The sequence below is a fragment of the Ammospiza caudacuta genome, chromosome 4, assembly GCF_027887145.1.
Source record: "Ammospiza caudacuta isolate bAmmCau1 chromosome 4, bAmmCau1.pri, whole genome shotgun sequence".
Taxonomy (NCBI): Eukaryota; Metazoa; Chordata; class Aves; order Passeriformes; family Passerellidae; genus Ammospiza; species Ammospiza caudacuta.
In genome coordinates, this window is record NC_080596.1 from 77,789,698 (window position 1) to 77,811,862 (window position 22,165).

The 22,165-nt window shown below is 39.9% G+C and overlaps 1 protein-coding gene across 4 annotated transcripts in view; it reads left to right on the plus strand.

The window, feature by feature from the left end:
• Positions 1–18,417, plus strand: part of MAEA (macrophage erythroblast attacher, E3 ubiquitin ligase) — a 47,725-nt gene extending 29,308 nt beyond the window's left edge. For all 4 annotated transcript variants that reach the window (XM_058802984.1, XM_058802986.1, XM_058802985.1 and 1 more), the window contains 6 exons: positions 4,786–4,908; positions 7,827–7,903; positions 13,815–13,923; positions 16,706–16,839; positions 17,524–17,719; positions 18,114–18,417. In XM_058802984.1, the coding sequence (XP_058658967.1) occupies positions 4,786–4,908; positions 7,827–7,903; positions 13,815–13,923; positions 16,706–16,839; positions 17,524–17,719; positions 18,114–18,209 (735 nt within the window). In that variant the 3' untranslated portion in view covers positions 18,210–18,417. The remainder of the gene's footprint in view (positions 1–4,785; positions 4,909–7,826; positions 7,904–13,814; positions 13,924–16,705; positions 16,840–17,523; positions 17,720–18,113) is intronic.
• Positions 18,418–22,165: the final 3,748 nt, after the last annotated feature.

Below are 22,165 nucleotides of genomic sequence, written 5' to 3' on the forward strand. Positions count from 1 at the left end.
CAGCAAAGGCTTTTTTATGAGGGTAGTGCTCTTGTGCATGTAATGTGTACAGATAGACAGATAGTCAATCTTACTAAAGCTGTTATTGGTACATACTCTTGGCAATGAGCCACTGATAGCTTGAGGCATACTGGCCTATTTTCAGTTTCATATTGATGTTAGTAAGCAATTAAAAATAAACAATTTGCATTTTTGAAAAAATACATAAACAGCATCCTATGATATTATGAATTGCTTATTTTATACAACACATAGCCTATTTTATGATGCTTTTTTCCATTGAGGATACTTACTTTTCTACAAAATGCTGCCTTTTCTCACTGCATCAGATCTTTTATTTTATCTTAAGCCTAACATTTCTTTTTTGATGAATTAATCTTGTTTTGAAAATGGCTTATAGGAGATTTGAAAATATCAAGTATTTGGTGTTCTAGTACCCATTTCTGGTTGGTTTTGTGCCCTGTTAAAGATTCTCTTTTCTAATGTGAAATATTCTGGGGGTTATATTAATACACAAATGTTCATATGAATTAGAAGGGATTTTATCACACATTCCTTCTGATAGCTTTCCAGACTTGTGACTGGAGATCTCATAAAGTAAAAGTACTTCAGCTCATGTGCATAGCGAAGACCACTGGAGAGGAATGACTTGACCTGATTGCTCCAAATTTTAAAGTGTTACATAAAACTCCTCATGTGAACACTACATGAATTTCTGTAGTTATTTTACTACTGCAGAAAAGATGGTTTTGTTCTTTTTAAGTAATTTCACATACGATCTCATGCGAAGTTGCTATTTTTGTTGCATCTGGTGCTGAAAATTCTGAGCAGCTTTCCTGGTGAATTTAGAGCCACACATGTAGAGCTCTGGGTTTTTTCCAGCTCACTGCTGAATTCTCTTAATTGTGCACAGTCTAAAGTTACAGCCTTTGTTTGGCTTTAAATTCAGTTTAAAATCACATTTTTATATATATTTGCCAGTTTGGTTCACAACTTTAGAATAGATGTAGCTGTGTTTAATTTTAAATTCATATGAAGCTTATATATCTGCCAGTTAAAACAAATTACCTAACTGCCTTTATACATACCTTCTCATTATTTCACAGCTATTATTCCTCACAATATTTTTGTGAATCACTTTTTCTTTTCTGTGACACAACCACATAAATTCATTAAGTCCTGGGCCCATTTTATTTGTTCTCTTAGTTTTGTTGTTTCAGACTAGTGTTCATTTTTGCTGCAGTCTTTATCTCCAGTGAGGACAGGCCCTGCTGAGGAGCGAGCCCAGCCCATCAGAGCTCAGCCCATCCCTGCTCACACTCAGCAGAGTCCAGAGGCTGTTCAGAGGAGGGGATGTGCATAAACATGTTTGGGATGTTCTCACGGAGAACCCATCTGAGCAAATGGGATCCAGCTTTTATGTTGGCCAGGAGTATGTATCTAGTAATCGTCATCATAAAGGCATCCTCATTCCTCACAGGATTTTATACCTAATAATTGGAGTTCTGTGCAGAATCATGGGGTTGGTAACCTCCCTCCCTGGAGGCACTTGCAGCTTAAAAAGAAGCCGTGATATTTTAAAAGCTATATATATGTAAATCAGGCAGAGCACAGGGTGATGGATAGCTGTATTCTTGTTTAAATAAGTATCGCTGCTTTCACTGGAGTGACTTTAGCCTTCATGTGCAGTTTTCTCTAATGAAATGTCTTTCTCTGGAGTTTTCACTGTTGTAATGGAATTAAATAGTTCTTTTATGATAAAGTTCACCCAGTGTTGAGATAGTTACCCTTCTAAAACCTGGTTAGTAACTGTTGTATAGAAGGGAAAGTTAGTTCATTTAGTCCAATACCATTTTTTAAAGCAGAAATTATGAAATCCATGTGGCACTCCTTGGTTTGTACTGTGCTTCCCCCCCTGAGTGTCTGGGTAATTGTTACCAATACTTAATGGGATGTATTCTCCTCCTTGAGACATTTGAGGCTATTTTTCAGTACAGCTGTAAAATTAAATGAAAGTTTCATGTAAATCAGTCTTCCTGCCCAACCTCAGGTAATTGTGTATTTGCTATCAAGTGATTTAGGCAAAGTTCTGACAAGGCACAGAGGCTGGAAATCTGTGCTAAGAGTTATGGTTTGATCCAGCACTGAAAAAATCAGAGTGTGGGGAAGGGTTCTCCTTATTCTGCAGCACGGGCAGGAAAGTATTGCAGCCCCCATTTCAGTGTGAAAGCTGAAAGTGTGAAATGAAGGGAGATGTTTCTGTTGTAAAGAGGGTAATTAAAGAGTTTAGAATTCCTCTTTAGTTTATGTACAAGTCAGAAAACATTTGCAATGGTGCTGAATACTGTCATTTCAAAGGGGAGTGTGTGGCAACAGATTTCTTGCTTCTGCTTTTCCTGCACCTGCAAAATCAAGTGGCAGTATTTCTCTAAAACTGTGTATTTACATTTACTTAATTTTATATGTAAATTATATAAGAGAGGCACTTTGTAGCAGCCTGTGAAATCTTAATCGTGTTTTGGGAGCTGAGAAAGACCATGTTTCTGTATGGTCTGCAGCCTGTGCATCTTGGAATTGCAGAATACTTTCAGAAGGCTGTTCAGGACTGGAGTTTTAACGGGGATTTGTTTTGACTGGAACATGAGACACTTGTTCCAAATGCTGAACTGGTTCCTGCCCATCCAGGATGAGGCAGACAAGTTGTACTCCTGACTGGGCTGTGTAGCAGAGCTGTGCCAGTTTTGATAAATCCTCTGATTCTCCTTTCTTCTGTTTCCTTAGTCCTGGCTAAGGAGGAAGCACCAAGAGCAGGCACTACCAGGAAAGATAGGAAAGTATGGTTGGATTAAAAAAACAAACCTGTGTGGCATGTGGGGTTTTGAAAGGTTTATTGCCCAATTGTATCTTAGTATTTTTGTAGTAATCAGTCTGCATGATTAAGATTTCTAACTGCTTATAAGCAAACGCAAAAGCTATTCCTGTCTCTACAAAAGGATTTCTTAATGCCCTTTTATATTGTTTCTTAACTTTCTATCAAGTGAACAGAGAAGAAAATCCTATTTATTGGTGCAATTTAAATGTAATTGTTGGTTCTGAAAGAAACTCTTTTAATTTAAAATGTTCTCCTCTGTTTTCTGGATACATAATGTCTATTTAATAGAGAAGGCTGCCAAGCTTTGACTTCTTTTGGCAGCCACGAATCTAATTAGCATTTCTGTTACATAGAACCTGATTCATTTTAAATTTTCAAATGCAATGTAGAAATTCTCTTTATTGAAGAGTTTTGTCTGTCTCAGCAGCAATTGCAGTCTTTTTGCTCATAGTAGAGGGCTGCTATACCAACACCTGATTGATAAATACAGATAGCTGGGATTCTCTCACCAGCTCGTGGGCTTATAACAAATGCTGCCCTTATGCTTCTTTATTTTCTTTTGTAATGAAGCTTAAACTCTAAAAAGCTAACAAATGAGATTAAACCAGTGATTTGTTTCTGCTTAGCACATCCAGCCCTTTTTTGATGTAAAAACAAATGGTTTTGTTTTAATTTGGTGTAAAAGCAAATGCTGTTCACTAAGAGAGCACATAGCTCAAAGCTTGAGGAGATGCATGGAGACGTTATTGTTTGTAACTTCAGTGGAATTGTCTTCCCACTCCAGCTGTATGGAAGGCAAGCAGGATAATTAACATGACTGCATTATGTGTTACGCTACTTACACAGAGGAGTTAATGGGCAAGAGGTTTTTATATGGTCACCTTATGATGCACAGGGGAGTAATGCACTTTCCTTCCACTTGAGCATATCATCAGGGAAACAGCCCAGCAAAATGATTATTCTCATGTTCTTGTAGGAATACTCTAAAAATACTGTTGTGGAACAGGCTGGCATTCTTTCAGTTCATTTGCCAACACATTGATAAAATAGATTTTTGGTTTTTTAACTCTAAGGGTATGGGAAGAGTCCATTGAAGTCCAGTCTCAGTGTTGTCCTATAAACTTGTAGCTGTCTGGATTCTGAGCTCAATCTGACTTACCTGGGTTTGATACCAGCAGAGCTGCAGGAGGCCCTTTATTCTTTTGATGGTAAATGGTTTTGTTGGTCATACAACCTATAAAATAAATGTTAATGTTTTGGTTTTAAAATTCAAGTGATGAGAGAAAGATTTAGTAAAAGCTGCAAGTTCTGCTGCACTTTAGAAATAGATGTGGTTTGTTTAAATTTCTGTAAATAACCTTTCTGCTAACCCTAATATGATTTAGTTCACTTCCCAGTAGTATTAGACTTCCTGTATTTATAAGGAAAAGCTGGCCAATGGAATGCCAGATGTGAATGTGATGTATAGCTGATGCTAGTTCTGGTTTTTCTCTTTTTTTCTCTTGCAAGGTAGAACTTCTAAGATTAAGTGTATTCAGCTATTCTGACAGATTGAAATGCCATCTATTTCTGAGAGTAGTTTAGTTCACTAGAGCTATGGTAATATTTGTGATGTTAAGCATGTCAATTATATAAAAGTCTGCAAGACTCAAGGGTTAATCTTCGTTTTCTTTTTTGTTTTGTTTTGTTCTATTCTGTTATGTAACTAGACTCAGAGAACTGTTGTCACTATCAGAACATTCCAGTCCATGGAAATATCCTGTAATGACTTTTTTGCAAAGTACGGTTCTAAAATCCAGAAGTCTTGAGAACAAAGTCTTTTGTGTCTCTGTATTCCAGCTTAGTTGAAGAATTGTTGTGTGAAGTATGAGTACAATTTAACAACATCTTCCTTCCTTTTTTGTTTTTTGAAGGATTTGGTAAATATTGAGATGTTTTTGACTGCTAAAGAAGTGGAAGAGTCATTGGAAAGACAAGAGACTATGACTTGTTTGGCTTGGTGTCATGACAACAAATCCAGACTCAGAAAAATGAAGGTATGAAAATACAACATGTTCATATTTTGCTTCATTTGTTGTCTAAACTACTTGGATGCTGGATGTGGTCAGTGTGCTTTAAATTACAGATCTTGTATAAAAGTAAGGACAGTAAGTATAAAATGTTCTTAAAAGGCATAGGTAGTTGGAGCTAAACAGTCCCACAAATGTCAGACCTGGAAGTGAGTGATAGGTCATCTTCTGGATTCAGTGTTGTCTCAACAAATGATGCTCAAATAAAATAAAATACTCAGTTGGGTTTAGTGTAATCTGAAAACAAAGGGAGAAACATGTAGTGTCTTAATGCATGTAGACTTAAATTAATAACTCTGTGCATCCTGCTGAGACTTTAACTCTTAAAAATGTGTCTTAAGAATGAAATTAGGTGAAATTCATTCATAATCTCTTCTCTCAGGTTTAAAATTCCTGAGAGAAATTTGATGCAGATTTTAGTCTTAGTAATTTTTAACTCTTAAATATAAGACGACAGAACTTGAGAGTAAAGAATTCACTTGCTGTGAGAAAATACAAAAACAAAAGCTGGAATCTAATCAAGCAATAAACACAAAAGTCTTCCTCAAGCCATCCAGTACCATGGGCTGAACATGCTGTGTACTTGTTGCTGTGCAGTCCACTTAAATTTCCTTGTCTCTTAAATTATGCATTTCAAAACATGCTGGAATCTTTTATAGGGCTTGCAGAGATCTGTTTTTAACTGATATTGACCAAAATCCCTGCCTCCCTGAAAGAAGTTTTTATCTTATTTTTTAAACTAAGTGCTTTCTTTAACCAAAAATGTTTGAGTGCCCTTAACAATAAGCAAGGAGTGACATTCTCTGTCACTCAGGGGTGCCAAACTGAGATGAAGATGGGATGCAAAAGTCAATGAGGCAGTGATTGTTCTAGAGAAAATGCTGGTCTTGTTATGGAAACCATTAAAGGAAAACCAGAATTGGTATCTAAACCACATTGTATAATTATACTGCTAAAAAAAATCCCCCTTGTGTAATCTTAATGTTAAGTAATACAAGAAATATAATCTGAACGTTTTGCTTTTTCATCACCAATTTTCAACAGGCAGTAAATAAGGAAGACTCTTCCCCATCCTCTTTTTGAAAAACAAAGTACAACAAAAATCTATTTCTGCAAGCCTTATGCTTTTTTAATTTTCTTTTTTTGTTTCTTTTTTAATCAAACAAAAACCAGAGCTAAGGCTGTGAGAGATCAGAGTTGGAAGAAGAGAAATTACTATGCTTCTTTTTGAAACACAAACATTTCTGCTGCGTCTAGTTGCTTAGAACATCACTGTTAATGTTGTAAAGTCCCAGCCACCACTACCTGAATGCAAGCCTTACCTGAAATCTGAACTGTTGGGTAGCCTGGGAAAGCAGTCCTGTCATCTTTACAGATGTGAGCTATCTGAAATCCTGTGAAGAGCTGCTGTGGGACTGTGTGAAGGTACACAGAGTTGGAATGTGCATCATCTGATTGTCCAGGACTCTGCTTCTAGTTACACCTGTCTGCAGAACCCTGGGGCCACTGGCTTGCACCTCACTTGGAAATTCATTTGTTTGACATGTGGTTTTGCTATGGAAACGTCCTAGCAAAAGAGGAAGCCCTGGGATTTGGTATCATTAACAGTTAAAAAGCTTGATCAGATTTTTAGTAGAAACAAGCTTATTTAAAATTCTAGATGAGGACTTGTGTAGATTTGGTTAACAAAGATAGTCCTATTGAAAATCTCAAGAGGAGAAATTTTTGTTTTCTGCTAAATCTGGGCTTGAATACAGAAAAATGCATATTTGGAAAGTAATTTTTTTCTGTTCCTTAAAGAAGTTAGTTTTAACATATGAAAGAATGCATCATTTTTATGTTCAAATGGCTTGTGTTTTAAATCTTAAATAAGCAGTTGTTGCAGTGTGTGCATTAGTCACCCCAGGCAGCTAACTGATAGAAATTTGGAGTTGCTCAAATTCCTACTGAAGACACTGAGGAATTTTAATGTGTCTGTGCTGATGGACAATAAACAAAAGGCAACTATTCATTACAAACATGGTTGAAGAAAAAACACTCAGCAAGTGGATTAGAGGAATACAGGGAATAGAGTTCTATACATGATTCAGAGCACTTTGGGGTTTCATTATTTTTATAAGGTAATAAAACAGTTGACTGTGTCCCCATAAAGAAGCATAGTGATTTGTTCTTTTATGGGGAGAGATCTTTTTCTTTTTAATTCCACATATTCACAGTTTTTTTATAGATTTTGTGAACTGGTTGTGGAATTTGATTTAAAGGGACACTCTCAACTTCATTAGGCTTCAAATTTTACCTTTTTCCATAAACAGGTAAATGCCACTTGGTTTTCTTGTTTGAGATTGTTTCCAGCATGGCTTTTAGATGTTTGACAAGAGGAGTGGGATAGAAGCTTGAAGAAAGGGAGGGAGTGAATTGCAGCAACTTAAACTTTGTGCTGGTTTTTGTTAATACTGGGGTTTTTCAAAAGACATTCAAAGGCTTGATTCTTCCTTGCAGTCTTCTGGGTAGGCCTGTCCAAATTAGCACATGGGCCCAAACTCCTGCTGACTCTACTGCTTTATTGTGAGCAAGTCCAAGGAAACCACCTATTGCTCTCATTTGTGTCTCAGGTAACAAGGCTTCCAGTCTTTAGGAGAAAGTTCATCCCTGCTGAAGTTGTACAGGAGGCAAGAGGAGGAGGAATTTGTTTGCTTTTATGGAATTCTGTGCTGATCTTGTGTGTAGAGTCAGCATTTGAACTTTTTTTGCATGAATGCCTAAAAGCAAGCAAAGCAGGTTGCATGTTATTAACAGTTTCTCTTTTGTTGTGCACACAAGTCGTTCACAGAGCGTGCGGTGCAGCTTTGGCACCATCTAAGAGCCTGTCTTGTGTTTCATCTCAGAGCTGTCTGGAGTTCAGCCTAAGGATTCAGGAGTTCATTGAACTCATTCGACAGAACAAGAGACTGGATGCTGTGAGGTATGAAATTAGGATGCTTTCCCAACAGTGTTCTTAACGAGATGGTATTATGCTTCATTAGAAACATGTGATTGTTGCTGCAACACCCAGAAGCCCTGTAAAGCCTTGGAGGGTCTCCCCTGCTATTGTCATCAGTCTTTGGATTTAAGCTGGGCTTGGACTTTCTTTAAAGGCCAAGTGTCATTCCACAGATGCACCTTCTTAAAGAATTGATGTTGTCCCTGAAACTCTGTCTTCTTATTCTTCTAAATCAAGCTTTAGAAAATTAACCTGCTTTAAAAATCAAATGGATTTTCTGATGGCATATAGTGTAATATATAAATATATATTCACCCTTAACTGATTTTCAAGAGGTACAGCTGGCTTCTCATGGCAATTCATTACAGTTTTAATTACCAGAAATACTAAAAGGTTAATGAAGCCTTCATCTAAAGCTTTAACATTTCAATTTTGACTGATTCTGCTCTGCTATCTTCATTAAACTTTTTGTTCTGCAAGTTACCTGCAAGGCCATGTTCACTATTGATGCCTAATTTAGAGTTCTGTATGGATGTGGGTGGGAGAGGGATGAGCTGTGTTAGGCTTTCCTCACTCCACTCTTCTGGCTCCAAATGAGGAAACCAACTCAATATCCATTTTTACCTGCTCTGAAGTAGTTCAGTGGGACTACAGAGAGAAAGCAACAATGCCCAGTGGGGTTGTGAATCAGTGACAGAAGTGCAGTCACACCTCAGCACTGCCTGACTTAACCACAAGAGAGTTTTCTGACAATGCTTTCAGTACCAGCACATAAAGCAATTTATACATCCAAGTTAATGGTCCTGAATTGAAGGTGGAATAATGTTCCAGGATAACAGAGGAAACTAGTCTTGCTGAAATAAGTAGAATTTTGATACTGGGACAAAGAAATGCATTGATAATTTGATAAGCAATGACCTTGCCAGCACCAAAGAACGGTGCAGGTGGCTGAACTACTGGAGCTTACATGTGCACAAGGGAGGGAGAACTCCCAGCAGGTTCTGTTTTGTAAGAATATTTAAACCTAAAGAGAGGTGACAAGTTCATGGCCCAACTTGAAGCTTTGCTGATAAATCCTGATAAGAACACTGTTGCCACATAATATTTCTGTGTTAAGGAAGTTGCAAGTTCTGCTGCCTTTAAACCCAAACTAGGTACTTGAGAAACTGAAACTTGTATTTGTGGCAGAATTGATTTTTTGGTCAGAGCAGCACAGAGGGACAGAAAACTACCATCATGTATTCACAGACTGAAAACATTCTAGCATATTCCCAAATCTGGATGGAGAAGCTCTCCTGCAGGGCAGAGTTTTAGGGTTGTTTTCAGGTTTTACTTCTAATTTCATTCAGATGCATGGCTTGCTTTGAGCTAATACCATTCCTACTTTGCCCTACTTGCACTTAAATCATCTTTGCTCTGGTCCCAGCCAATGCAAATGTGCAATCTGATGAATTCCAGCTAATTTTAATGTTAATAATTAAAACCGAACATAATTAAAAACAAAACCTACAAGCTAGCATTTAGATGTGTACACTTACCCTTTGATAGAATTATCAAATCCTAAGGAATTGTCAAATACTTAAGAAAAGCATGAAAGAGACTCAGCTCCATTATGTCTTCTGAAGCCCATGGTGCTCTTTATACCAAATGAATACTGTGCCTTTAGCTTTATTCTCAGTTTGTTTCTTTGCCAAGTGTGCAGTCATGCATCTTAACAATGAGTAGTCCATGCTCTAAAAACTATTTTCTTTGAGCTACAGCTTGCTTATGTAGCTTGGAAACCAGGGGGCAGGCACAGAGCTGGAATAAGGAAATAGGCTGAGAACTGGGACAAAGCAGATAAGGTCCTTCAGTATTTTATTGTCACTGGATATTTGTTTCCCTCTCATCCCTTTTCCACATCAGAAGTGGTAAAATGTGCAAGCTGTCAGCCCTCAAGAGGCCACAGCATGCTTTGTGTGGAATAACCTGTCTGGGGTTTACAACTTAAAGCTCCTGTCTGTATGGCAAACAAGGCTTCCATCCCGAGTGCTGTTGGGGTGAAGTGTGTGTATTCCATGTACCTGCTGAAATTCAGGGCTGACATACATTTTACACTTGGCAATTATAGATTGCTACTCATGGCAGGGCTGCTTTAACTTCATAACCAATTGTAAAAGGAAAAGGAGCTGTGGAAGTCTTTCTGTATCTTAATTGACTCCTTTCTAGGAGGATGAGTTTTGATTATTTTGTACATTCAGACTTCAGCATGTCAATGCTTCCTTTCAATAATGTGGCTTAAAAACTGTAAGTTTTTACCATTGCGTTCTACTTGTTTGAAAGTAAATAAGTAATGAATAAGGGAGTACCTTTGGGGAGGTGTGGCATAAATCTCATTGCTTCTAGCAAACCCTTGCAACTTGTGGTTTTATTAGCTTGCTTCTGTTAAGTGCCTGCAGCAGGATTCTTTCAGTATTGTCTGTGGTGCAATAAATAGGTCAGGCATCCATTAGAAAGCAGAGAAAGAGGCTGTTTACCAAGGAGTTTCCTGGATGAGTGGAACTGGGGGAACTGACATTTTGTAGAAACGCAGCTGGCGTTTAAATAAGTTTGAAAGCTTTTGCTGCCTGCTGAGAACCTCTGAAGTGACATTGCTTCTACATTAAAATGGATGTGAACTTTAAAATTATACATCTTATTTAATAAGTGTAGCTTTTAGAATGAGTACAAACAGACTTTCCTCTAAGGTGCCTTATCAGAGTAGCCTTGAAAGTGCAAGTTTCAAGAATGTAAAGAACTGTTCTTGAATACAAAGAGTAAATCTCTTAACCTTAAATATAACACAGTTTTTTGCCTAGTATCATTAGCCTTTAACTCTCAGTCTCTAGAGCTTTTTTGTCAAATTTGTACCTACTAAAGTAACAATGAATGACTGATGACACCAATTTCACACTTTCAGAGCTCTCACTAATTTCATTCTGGGAAATCTGACAGCATTTTGATATTTTGCTCTTATGCAATGCCAGAGATACACAAAGTTCTCAGCTAAAAGCTTAACAAAACATCATGTGCACTTCTTGTTCTGGGAATACAAAGGACAAAAAGGAGTAAATAATAGCTGATGGTGGGCAAAGTTAGGGAAAAATGGCTACAGTCTATCATTTTAGTCAACTTCCCTCCTACAAGGATGAATGAACACTTTATTTTTCTAGTGGGGTGCAGTTGAACAGGGGTATAAATGTACTTTTGAGCCATTTGAGGATAAATTCTGCTGGTTGTCATAAGGGTCCCAGATAAAGGCATTCAGGCATTGCCCAGAACACTGAGTAGAAACAAGTCCTCTCTTGGTAACCCCTTATATTTGTGTTCAGTTATTGCTACTGCCCAATAAATATGTTCATTTCTATCTTCAGGCATATGTAGACATCTAAGCTGGGCATTGCAAATGTGGATCCTTTTAACAATTTAGTGAACTGTCGGTCTTCAAGTCTTTGTAAATATTTGCCAAGTACAATATATCAGCTGTACCTGTGTGGGCTGGAGGGGCACACAAAAGATGATGAACTTTGTCCTTGCAGAGTTTACAGGATCATTCTGGGATTTGAAAAACAAAATTTTCTACCTATTACTTAGATCTGTCACAGGAATTTAGTGACTTCAGAGATGGTCTGTTGTCAGGATTTAAAAATTATTTTCCTGAAAAATTCAGCCCCCTGCCTTAGCTATAGAGACTCATATGTGCTAATAGTGGTAAAAACATGGCAATTAAGCATTGTAATGTTCACACAGACCTCAGGAGCAAGCCAGCACTTGCACAGAGATGGAATTAGCTGAATGACAAGGAAAGGGGTGAATAACGGCATGAGGGCAAATAAGGTGTAATTCCACTGTTGTGTATTCCCAGGTAACTTACAGTGTTGTGTCTTGCTTCCCAATCTAAAAAAGACTTGATAATGAACTTGCTCACCTTTGAAAGATGCCTTGCTCCATTTTAATTTTTCAGTGGAGGGAGTTCAGCCATAGCATGCAGACCTTGTGGGAAACTTCCTTGTTGTTTTTTAAAGAACACAGGAGAGAGGGAAAGTCAGGAGATAAAGACTAACACAGGGTCACTCTGGAAACCTAACTCCTTGTGGCTGAGCCCAAACAGGCCCCACATCCCCGTGTGCTCAGTGCTTGGCACGTGATACAAGGCTGGTGGTGGGGAGGAGAGCTCAGCCCTAACCGGGCTGTGCAAGCTCAAGTGTGGCTTCTGTTCCACCATCACAGAACACAACTGCACTCTGATCAGGTCTTGTGAGAAGATTTTCCCCCTTTTTCTCTCATGCATGCACAGATAATCTCAGCTGGTAGATCTGAATTTTTTTGTTTGTCTAATCTGTGTTTGCAAAAGCTCTCAATTTCATCTGCAGCTCTCCACAGTTGTTTTAGCTTTCTTCCAGTGTGTCCAGGCTGTCTCTTCTCCAGGCCAGGGGGTTTGTGCTTCGGCCCTCATAACAGTTATCACCTGGGGAACATGTTTTCATTCCTGAATTGCTCACCCAGCATAGGAAATTGGGTGGAAACATTCTGTCCTACATAACTTCCATTGCTTCCTGGCTTGGGTGGGAGAGGAAGTGGGAGTACTGAAACACTGCTGAAGTGACTGTTCTCATGGTATTGATGACCTCAGTGTACTTGTCAAATTCAGAATTGGAAAAAAAAAAAAAACAACTTGCCTAGGTTTTCTTATTCAAGCCATGAAATGGCAATTTTGAAAATACTGTCTATTCCTAATAGTAATTTAGGAATTAATAAAAGACTATTCAAAAGTTTAAAAAGAGCAAATTCTTAGTGGAGGACTTGAGAGATGACTTGGTATCTTTCCTGCAGAAGTCACAGCACAGGGAAAATTCTCCTACACTTATGCAATGCCAGAAATTCAGTGTAATGCTGGTTCCATACCCAGCCTGCTGTGCTACATCTGTGCACCACTGAAAACAGGAGCTTTAGCAGAAATGCTGAACTAATCACCAGTTTAAAGGCTGAAGGTCTTCCTGCACACTTACACTCCAACTTGAGAATTACTGATCTTGTGAACACTAGACCGGGGAAACTTTCATACAGGCTTTTAAAGTAGTTGTATATCCTCATAATCTGGTAATAATTTTGTGGCTTCTTACTACTTCCTGAAAAATATTAAAGTTTGTATTTTTTATTTAAATATGTTTCTGGTAATTCTATCACTTATTTCAAATATCCAAGCTTTCAGCCATGTGTCTATCCCTTACAATCTGTATGTGTTAAAGTACAAAAATTTATACTGAGGTTCTAATTAATTTTTTATTTTCCTGGCTAAAAAAGGTGCTCTTAACAAGGGGTTTTCTATTACATTGCCCTACAATTTCTTGTAGTCTGCACAGGAAGTGATACTGTCTTCAGGCCTATACCCCTGCCTCCAAAGAATCATTTATTCAAAATAAACGTTGCAGTTATTTGAACACTCTTGATGTGTAATGGGTTTGGAACAGCTGATTTTCAGCCTGCCTTTATCTCACTTGTGAGTGTATGCCAGAGGAGTGTCATACACTGAGCCTGCATGAGCAGAGGCATTTTGTCTAATAATTATGGTTAATAATCATTCTTCTAATAATCATGGTTGTTTTAGTTCTAGGTGAGGCAAGACTTCACACTACAGTAAAAAGATTCTGGTTTCTAAGAAATCACAGTGTAAAAATAGTAATTATTAGTCATTCTTGCATTCCCATTTGCAGGATGTGGTTTTTCCAAGTCCTTTAAATGTACATAGAGCACTCCTGGAGTTCATATATTGAGAGCAGAATCTGTAGGTTTTCTCTGAAGTCTTCCATAATTAAGTGAATGTACTTGATTTGGAGCCAAGGCTGTCTAATAAAGTATCAATTCTCTGTTTCAGACATGCAAGAAAGCACTTCAGTCAGGCTGAGGGGAGCCAGCTGGATGAGGTTCGACAGGTGATGGGGATGTTGGCCTTTCCTTCAGACACTCATATCTCTCCCTATAAGGTAACACTGAAATTCTGTGCTGCAGCACAATATGAAAACAGATGTTCTTTTTTCAGCACAGGAAAATACATTGATAATATCAAGTTAAAGGTTTTTTAAAAATTTTACTTCCTAAATTCCACCTTTGTAAGAGCTTTTAATTTTAGTAACCAGTCCTTGTACATTAATCCAGAAAATATTTGTATTGTTTCAGCTGGTTTGTAACAGTAACATGGATTGACACTGAGCTAGGCTTACCATGAACCCAGCATTAGAGATCTGTGGGCTGGAAGCACAATAATTAAATATACAGCAAGAGCAGATGGGCAAGTACAAAGGAAAAAAAAAAAAGAGAGAGAGTCTTGTTCAACATACAAACCTGTGGATTTAATACACCAGCAGCAGTTCTCAATTCTGCTCCTCGCATTACTGTTGTTGCAGTGGTTGGGATGAGGAAATGAAGGATGATTTGAATGATGTGAAAGCAGTATTTTTGTTCCTTAAAATAAGTTTTCATTTATTTGGATTATGCAAATGGATGTAGATATTAGTGGTAATATCTACATCTAAATTTAAATCAAGCACAAAATTCACAGATAGCTGTTTCTACAGACAGTTCTGTGGTCATGTGCTAATTCACTTCTTTTTAACTTGCTTTGGAGGCAGAAGGTAGAGAAGAGCTGAGTTGTCAAAGCAAGACAAGATTTCCATGAAATGCCAAGCCAGTACTGGCAGTGCCAGTATAAACACATTTTCTAAACATGATGATGAAATCATGGTTTAACAAAACAACCACACAAAAAAAACCCTGAAACGAACAACCCACAGAATCAATTTTAATTTCTTTGCTCATCCTGGAGTCCTGGAAGGATCCTGGTATTTTGCATGCTAGATTTGATCTAAGTCATGAATATCAATGATAGATGTGTTAGAAGACTGGGTGTATGATAGAATTTATCAATATTTTAGCAGTTAGAAAGAAATAGGTAGGAAATAAGAATCCTGTGTTTTATTCTAAGGGCTGGTTTGGATGGAGTTTTTCAGTGAGGGAGAACAAGGAGAAATAGGTGGGATTGTTCCACATACAACCATACAATGAGAGCAAATTCCCTAATGCTTATGGATATGACTTAAAGCATTCTAGTTTATGGCAGTTAAGTTTTGAGTTCTCTAATAATTACCTAGTTCACCACAATTGCAGCACATGGTTGTTTGGAGTTACCTTTAGTATCTTGACTATGAGTTCTGTGCATAAATGGCTTCCTAAAATGCCTCTTAAGTAAATTCTTTTTTAAAAAATCTGTGATAAAGTTGGTGAGATCATATCTCTAACCAGCTGATTTTTATTAATCCAAGGAAAGAAGCATCCTCAATAACCAATGAATAGAACTTTCTCTGGCTTTTCCTCTGTCAGGACTTCAAGGAAAACATTCACTGCTGTGGCAGAACAAGCTGTTTTCTTTGATATCTGTTGAACAATCTTATGTCACTTTGCCTCCCACTAGACCAGATTTCTTGGAGCCAAATCCAACCTGGTCTCCAACAGCAGAGCCATTGAACTGTGAAGGTTGGGAAAGGTCTCTGAGATCATCCAGACCAACCATCAACCCAGAACCGTGTTCTCATCTTGGTTTTCTCCAGGCTAAACACCCCCAGCTCCCTTGTGCTCAACCCTTCCCCAGCTCTGTGCCCTTCTCTGGAGCCACTCCAGCCCCTCAGTGTCCTTGTGAGGGGCCCAAAACTGAACACAGGGCTTGAGGTGTGGTCTCAGCAGTGCAAAGTTCTACAGATGGCACATCCACAGCCTCTCTGGCACCCTGGTGCAGTGTCTCACCACCCTGACAGCAAAAAGCTTCTTGCTAATGCCCAGTCTAACCCTGCTTGCTTTCTGTTTGAAGCCATTTCCCTTGTCCTGTCACTCGATGGGAGGGAGTGACTCGTGTCACAAGTCCCTCTCCAGATCTTGTGTGGCACCTTTAGGTGCTGTAAGGTGTCCCCAGATTGATTCTCCTGGTTCCCTCAGTGCAGCAGGCAGAGTTGGCAATATGAGCAGTATAGTATTTATATGAGAAATATGATATAAAGGTAAATAAACATTGTCACTATTGGGTGTCTCCCTGCATAGATGACACTCAGTGTATTTCCAAAGGATCTTCCCTTCTTACATGACTCTTGAACAGCACTGCTTTTAAAGCTCAGTGTATCCTTGACCTGTGGGTTTAGTTCTTACTTCCATGGAAAGAAAAATCCTGACTTTTAGGTAACATACAGCATTAAAGAATTTTGTCTCTAAATGAGTAGCTTATGCAAGCTTTCTTTAACCTGGGGTTGTGGCAGCTTCTTCAAATTGAAGTCTTTTTACAGAATTCTGTAAATATTATGTACTGTAATTGACTATCAGCAGAATTAGCCTGCCTTAAGTTAAAAAACACTTCTGACTTTTTGATGTTAATGGTTCAGAGGCTGCAGAAGAACCATTCCACAGTGCTCATGTTGTTTCCTATGTAGCCCAGCATTCTGGGAAACTAAATGGAAGAAGTAACCTCTTTACCAGGATTTACGTATCTTGATTAGAACATTTGGTAGGTGATGGAGATTGAATATTGCTCCAGCTATTTTAAATAACACTTGTGTTAATAAAGTAGTGCTAAAAGGTACTTTTTAAACACTATATATTGGGGTGTCACTTCTGGCTTGTGATGGGTTTGCACAAGTGAGTTTGGCACAATTTGTCACTCCCAGGCTTTTGCTCCCTGGGACAATCAGATTGAAAGCAACATATAGTTGTGTTGTTTTTTAACAGGATCTCTTGGACCCTGCTCGATGGAGAATGCTGATCCAACAGTTTAGATATGATAACTACAGACTACATCAGCTGGGAAACAATTCTGTTTTTACTATAACACTCCAGGCAGGCCTTTCAGCTATAAAAACACCGTATCCTTTAAAGCAGATATTACTGGGAGTGAAAAAAAAGCCATGTGGGGGTTTATTTTTGGTTTATGGAGGCTTTTCAGAGAGCTCAAATAGGAAATGTGGCACTTCAATATTTTTGCTCATCAGTTGTTTAAATGGGGTATAAATTGGTCACTATTAAATTAAGGGGAGATCATAATTAAGAGCATTATGGTTAAAAAAAAAGGCATGCCCAAACAAAAATTTTAAGGTAAAATGTAACATTGTGTCTGGTTTGGCTGTCTTTTCATGTCTGAAATTAGTGAATATGCCTGCAAGGGTTACTGAGCTGGGTCAAAATTACTGGTTTTTAAGCACTTAAACACAAATTGACCTGCAAGGTTTTCCATGAATATTCAAAAATAGCTGCATCTTTTGAAATTTCATTGGGTTTGTTGGGCTGGAGAAGGGATGGTGCTGCTGGAGTGCTGCACCTCAGAAGCTGCACCTGTGCCAGACATGAGTTTTGCTCACTCTTGTTCCTTGAAACAGAGCAAACCCTTGATTCTTTTGTGTGGACATGAAACTTGAGTTAAATGTTCTGTGCATGCTGCCACCTGGGCTCTGCTGGCACAGCTGGCGATATTTCCCATTTCAGGTTTCCATACCCTGGGCAGCTCACTGTGGTTTCATGGTGGTGATTGTTCCCTAACTTGCTGCTAACAGGCAGTGTTACAAAGAGGACGGGAGCTCCAAAAACCCCGACTGCCCCGTGTGTAGCAAATCCCTGAACAAGCTGGCTCAGCCCCTGCCCATGGCACACTGTGCCAACTCCCGACTAGTGTGCAAGATCTCTGGGGATGTAATGAACGAGAACAACCCTCCCATGATGTTACCAAATGGATATGTCTACGGCTACAATGTAAGTGCTGCAGTCCCTGACTGCTGAGGGCTGAAACAGCGGCTGTTGGAATAATCTAGATCAAAATAAGAGCTTAGAAACTCAGAAGCTGGAAGAATACTTCTTGCAGTAATGTTTTTTTAAGGACTGTATATTTAGCTGCTTAAATTGGTCCTAATAAAGATATATTAATGGTCACATGCCTAACTATGTGAATTTATAACACCAGATCAAATGGCATTGGAAATCTTTCCCTCCAGAGAGCAATAATGTACAATAAGTCACTTCTGGGGGCAAAGATGTTTTGACCTCAGACCACAACGTTTTTTTAAATTAAAAGTTCATTTCCTAAACAGTTCAATAGTGCTTTGAATTACTGTTGTGAATATTATCTTTTGGTTTCCCTCTTTTTCAGTCTCTGCTTTCTATCCGTCAAGATGACAAAGTAATTTGCCCAAGAACCAAAGAAGTCTTCAACTTCTCACAAGCTGAGAAAGTGTACATCATGTAGGTGTGTGACCACAGGATGAAGTGCCGCTGGGATTTTGACACAGAGTATCTTGGCACGCCCTGCAAAGGGGGGGCCTTAATGTGTGGCAAAGAAGCAAAAGCTGCCACCCTGGGGAGCAGACCTGTCGGTGGCATTATTGTTTCTTGCGACCAAAGATCAATGAGCAACAATAAACACTCTTGAAAGGAAAAAAAAAAAAAAAAAAGAAGAGAGGAATTATGACTTAAGTTTGTACTTGAATAAAATACACAAAAACAAATTTTGATTGTTAAGGTTTTGTAACATAAGGTCAAAAATTGGACTCTTCTCAAAGAAAAGTACTTTCATCTTCTAAAGGATAGCTTTCTTTAAAGATGGACACTTGCACTGGGGGAAAACTTAGAACAGATTTGAAATGAAATCCATTTTCCTTCCCTCTTTTTCACAATTGTCCAAGACCCTTTTGTTATCAAAGATCTCAGTACTACCAACGTGTTCTCCTTTAAGCTCCTCTTTGCCTTCTTTATGATCCTCTGGTGAAGTAGTCCTGAACGTGAATGATGTAACTTATTTCCATGGGAAGATATTTTTGATGTCTTTGGCACGAGGTGGCTTCTCTGGAGGATCAGATAGGGACTGCTTTCAAGGAGTATGAAGTCTTTTTCCAAACCCAAATATTTTAAGGAGGTTGCATAAGTATCACGAAGAACTGAGAACATTTCAGGCAAAATCCAGTGCTTGTTTAAATGTTCTTTTTCCAGTCTACCATAGTGTTAAAGTCCTTCTAAAGTTATTAGTTATGTGCATAGGGTTCAATATGAAATCATTAGTGCTACTGCCTTATTTCTTGCTTTGAGAATGTACTCACATGACAATGAGCTGGTATTCTTAAGTGTTGGGCGAAGTTTCTGAAGATGCCTTGCAGGATGATTACATAATTTTAGGGTTTAAATAGTATTCATTACTGAAACTAATAGTTCAATTTTAACAACTGCAGAACACATCCTTATGACTTTTCAAAAGAATTAAACCATTGTAGTTTAAACAAAACCATATTGTAGAGGTTTGTATTTAGCGCTTATTTTTGCATGTTGATGTTGATTAGCTAATAAAAGATTGTAAATGTAAGACATGTTAATAAAAATTGTTTTCCATTTCTTGATTATATAAAATTAGAAAGCTGTTTTGTGTTTATATGTAAAAGGAATTAACTCTCGGTGGCCTCTCTGAGAGTTAAGAGCAGAGAACTGTGGAACTTCCACGTGTTGGTTTTCAGTGTTCTGCAAGATTTAAAAGAAAAAGAAGAAAACTAACAACACACATGCATACAAAAATCCAAACCAACAAACCCCAAAACTTCCCCAGCAAACCAAAAAAATGCCACACAGCAACCATGAATGTCATTCTTCAGAGCATTTCAGTCAAATAGGTATTTTTGATTTAAACTTTTCATATATGAACTCCGGTAAACTCCAGGGTTTTTTCTGTTCTTCCTAGAACACTGCCTCTCACTGTCCTAGAGCCTTCCTGTTAATAAAATGTTGTGGATGATTTAGGTGTGGGTTTTCCATGCTTTAAAGAATGCACAAAGCACAAAGGACACAACTTCTTTTCATGTTCAACACTTAAAGGTCACAGATATTGCTGAACTGCTGGTGCTAGCCCCTGTGGAACTGTAAATACATGGGATTTCCAGGGAGGTGTGTCTGAAAAAGTTCAGTTTTCAGTGGGTATCAATTACTGATGCTTCAGAACAGATGTGTCTGCACCACTGCAGTGCTGCCAGCTTGGCGTGGGCCAGTGCTCTGCACTCACTGCTGCAATGCAGGGCTCTGTTCTTCTCTGGGCATCTTCTGAAGTGGCAAGTTTAATGATTCCTTAGGACAAATGCAGTGTACCAGGAGTAGGTGGAGATACTGAGAGAACTTAGGTTAGTAACTGGAGTAATTTGCTTTCAGTTCTGCAGTAACTTCCTTTCCCTTCCTTTCCCCTGGGGCAGGAGTTGGAGCGCCCTCAGCTCAGAGTGGGGCAGGATGTCACCCTGAGGAGCAGTGTCACTCAAACCCACGTGGAGCAGCACCCCTAGTTGGGCCACTGTTGACAGCATCCTTGCAGAAGGGCAAGCATAGCTTTGAGCATGGCAACCTCACTTTTCCTTACTTTGCAAGAATTCATAAAAGGCCAAAGCAAGAAAGAAGCAGTAGATTTCTATTGGACCTCAGGGAACGTGTGATAAATGCACAACAATTGTAGGGCATGGAAATTGTTGCTTTTGCTTCTCTTAAATACCAGTTAGAGCTGTGGTTTCCTGAGACCAGCCTCTTATGATTTCTGTGACCTGAGTAGAGTGCTGGAGAAACTCACACTCCAAAAAATCCTAGTTTGGGATGGGAGAAGAGAACAGCTGTCCTACAAGGAGAGCTCAGTTTCTGGGAGGTGTGATTCCAGATGGCCAGGTGCCAACAGGAGCACTCAGTCTGTGCTGGTGTGTCACTGTCACAGGTGCCAGCAGGAGCACTCAGTCCCTGATTGTGTGTCACACTCACAGGTGCCAGCAGGAGCACTCAGTCCCTGCGGGTGTGTCACTGTCACAGGTGCCAGCAGGAGCACTCAGTCCCTGATTGTGTGTCACTGTCACAGGTGCCAACAGGAGCACTCAGTCCCTGCGGGTGTGTCACACTCACAGGTGCCAGCAGGAGCACTCAGTCTGTGCTGGTGTGTCACTGTCACAGGTGCCAGCAGGAGCACTCAGTCCCTGCGGGTGTGTCACTGTCACAGGTGCCAGCAGGAGCACTCAGTCCCTGATTGTGTGTCACACTCACAGGTGCCAGCAGGAGCACTCAGTCTGTGCTGGTGTGTCACTGTCACAGGTGCCAGCAGGAGCACTCAGTCCCTGCGGGTGTGTCACACTCACAGGTGCCAACAGGAGCACTCAGTCTGTGCTGGTGTGTCACTGTCACAGGTGCCAGCAGGAGCACTCAGTCCCTGCGGGTGTGTCACACTCACAGGTGCCAGCAGGAGCACTCAGTCCCTGCGGGTGTGTCACTGTCACAGGTGCCAGCAGGAGCACTCAGTCCCTGCGGGTGTGTCACTGTCACAGGTGCCAGCAGGAGCACTCAGTCCCTGCGGGTGTGTCACTGTCACAGGTGCCAGCAGGAGCACTCAGTCCCTGCGGGTGTGTCACTGTCACAGGTGCCAGCAGGAGCACTCAGTCCGTGCTGACTGTGTTCCTGTTACAAGGGAAGGTTCCAGAAGGAGCCTCAGCTGTGTGTTAGCTCTGGTTGCTCACTTTGGGGATCTGCAGTGAGCCAGCCCGCTGTGAGTGCAGCAGGGCCGCTGTGCTCCGGCAGCTGTGGCCCCCTGGCTGCCCCGCTGGGCTGCTCTCAGGCCGTGGCTCTGGAGCCTCCAGCTGTGTGAGGCTCAGAGATGGTGGCAGTGTGTTCTGCTCTGGTTTGCATTCCCTGGCTGCTCGGAGCAGCCCTGGGCTCCAGCAGAGCTGTTGGTTCACAGCTCATCTCACAGGTGGCCCCGACATCAAACCAAGAGCAGCAGGTGGCTCAGGGAAGTATAAAGTTGTTTGAGATGGTAGAAGCTCTCTAGGAGAGCAAAGACTCTTTCCTCTCAAGATCTGGCTGAACTGGAAATGAACACTATCCTTCACTGGGATGTTTTTTCAGTCGTGCCAGGCAGCGAGGCTCTGGATTTTGGTTCTGGTGTTCCTGTTTGAAGGCAGCAGTTTGTCCCAGCTGTGATCAGGACGGGTTACTCTGATTCCCACAGTTACACCAAGGATGAGAATTGCCTTAACCCTCTGTTTGTTGTGGTCCCAAGCCCTGCTCTAAACGCTGAAGGTTTTCCAGTGTTGCAAAAGAGAGACACTGGTAACTCTGCCCAGTGCCCTGGGGGCTTTTGGTGCCTGTTTCAGCTTCCATTTTCTTCCAGGCTGAGAAGGGCTCAGGATGCTGAGGTCACAACGT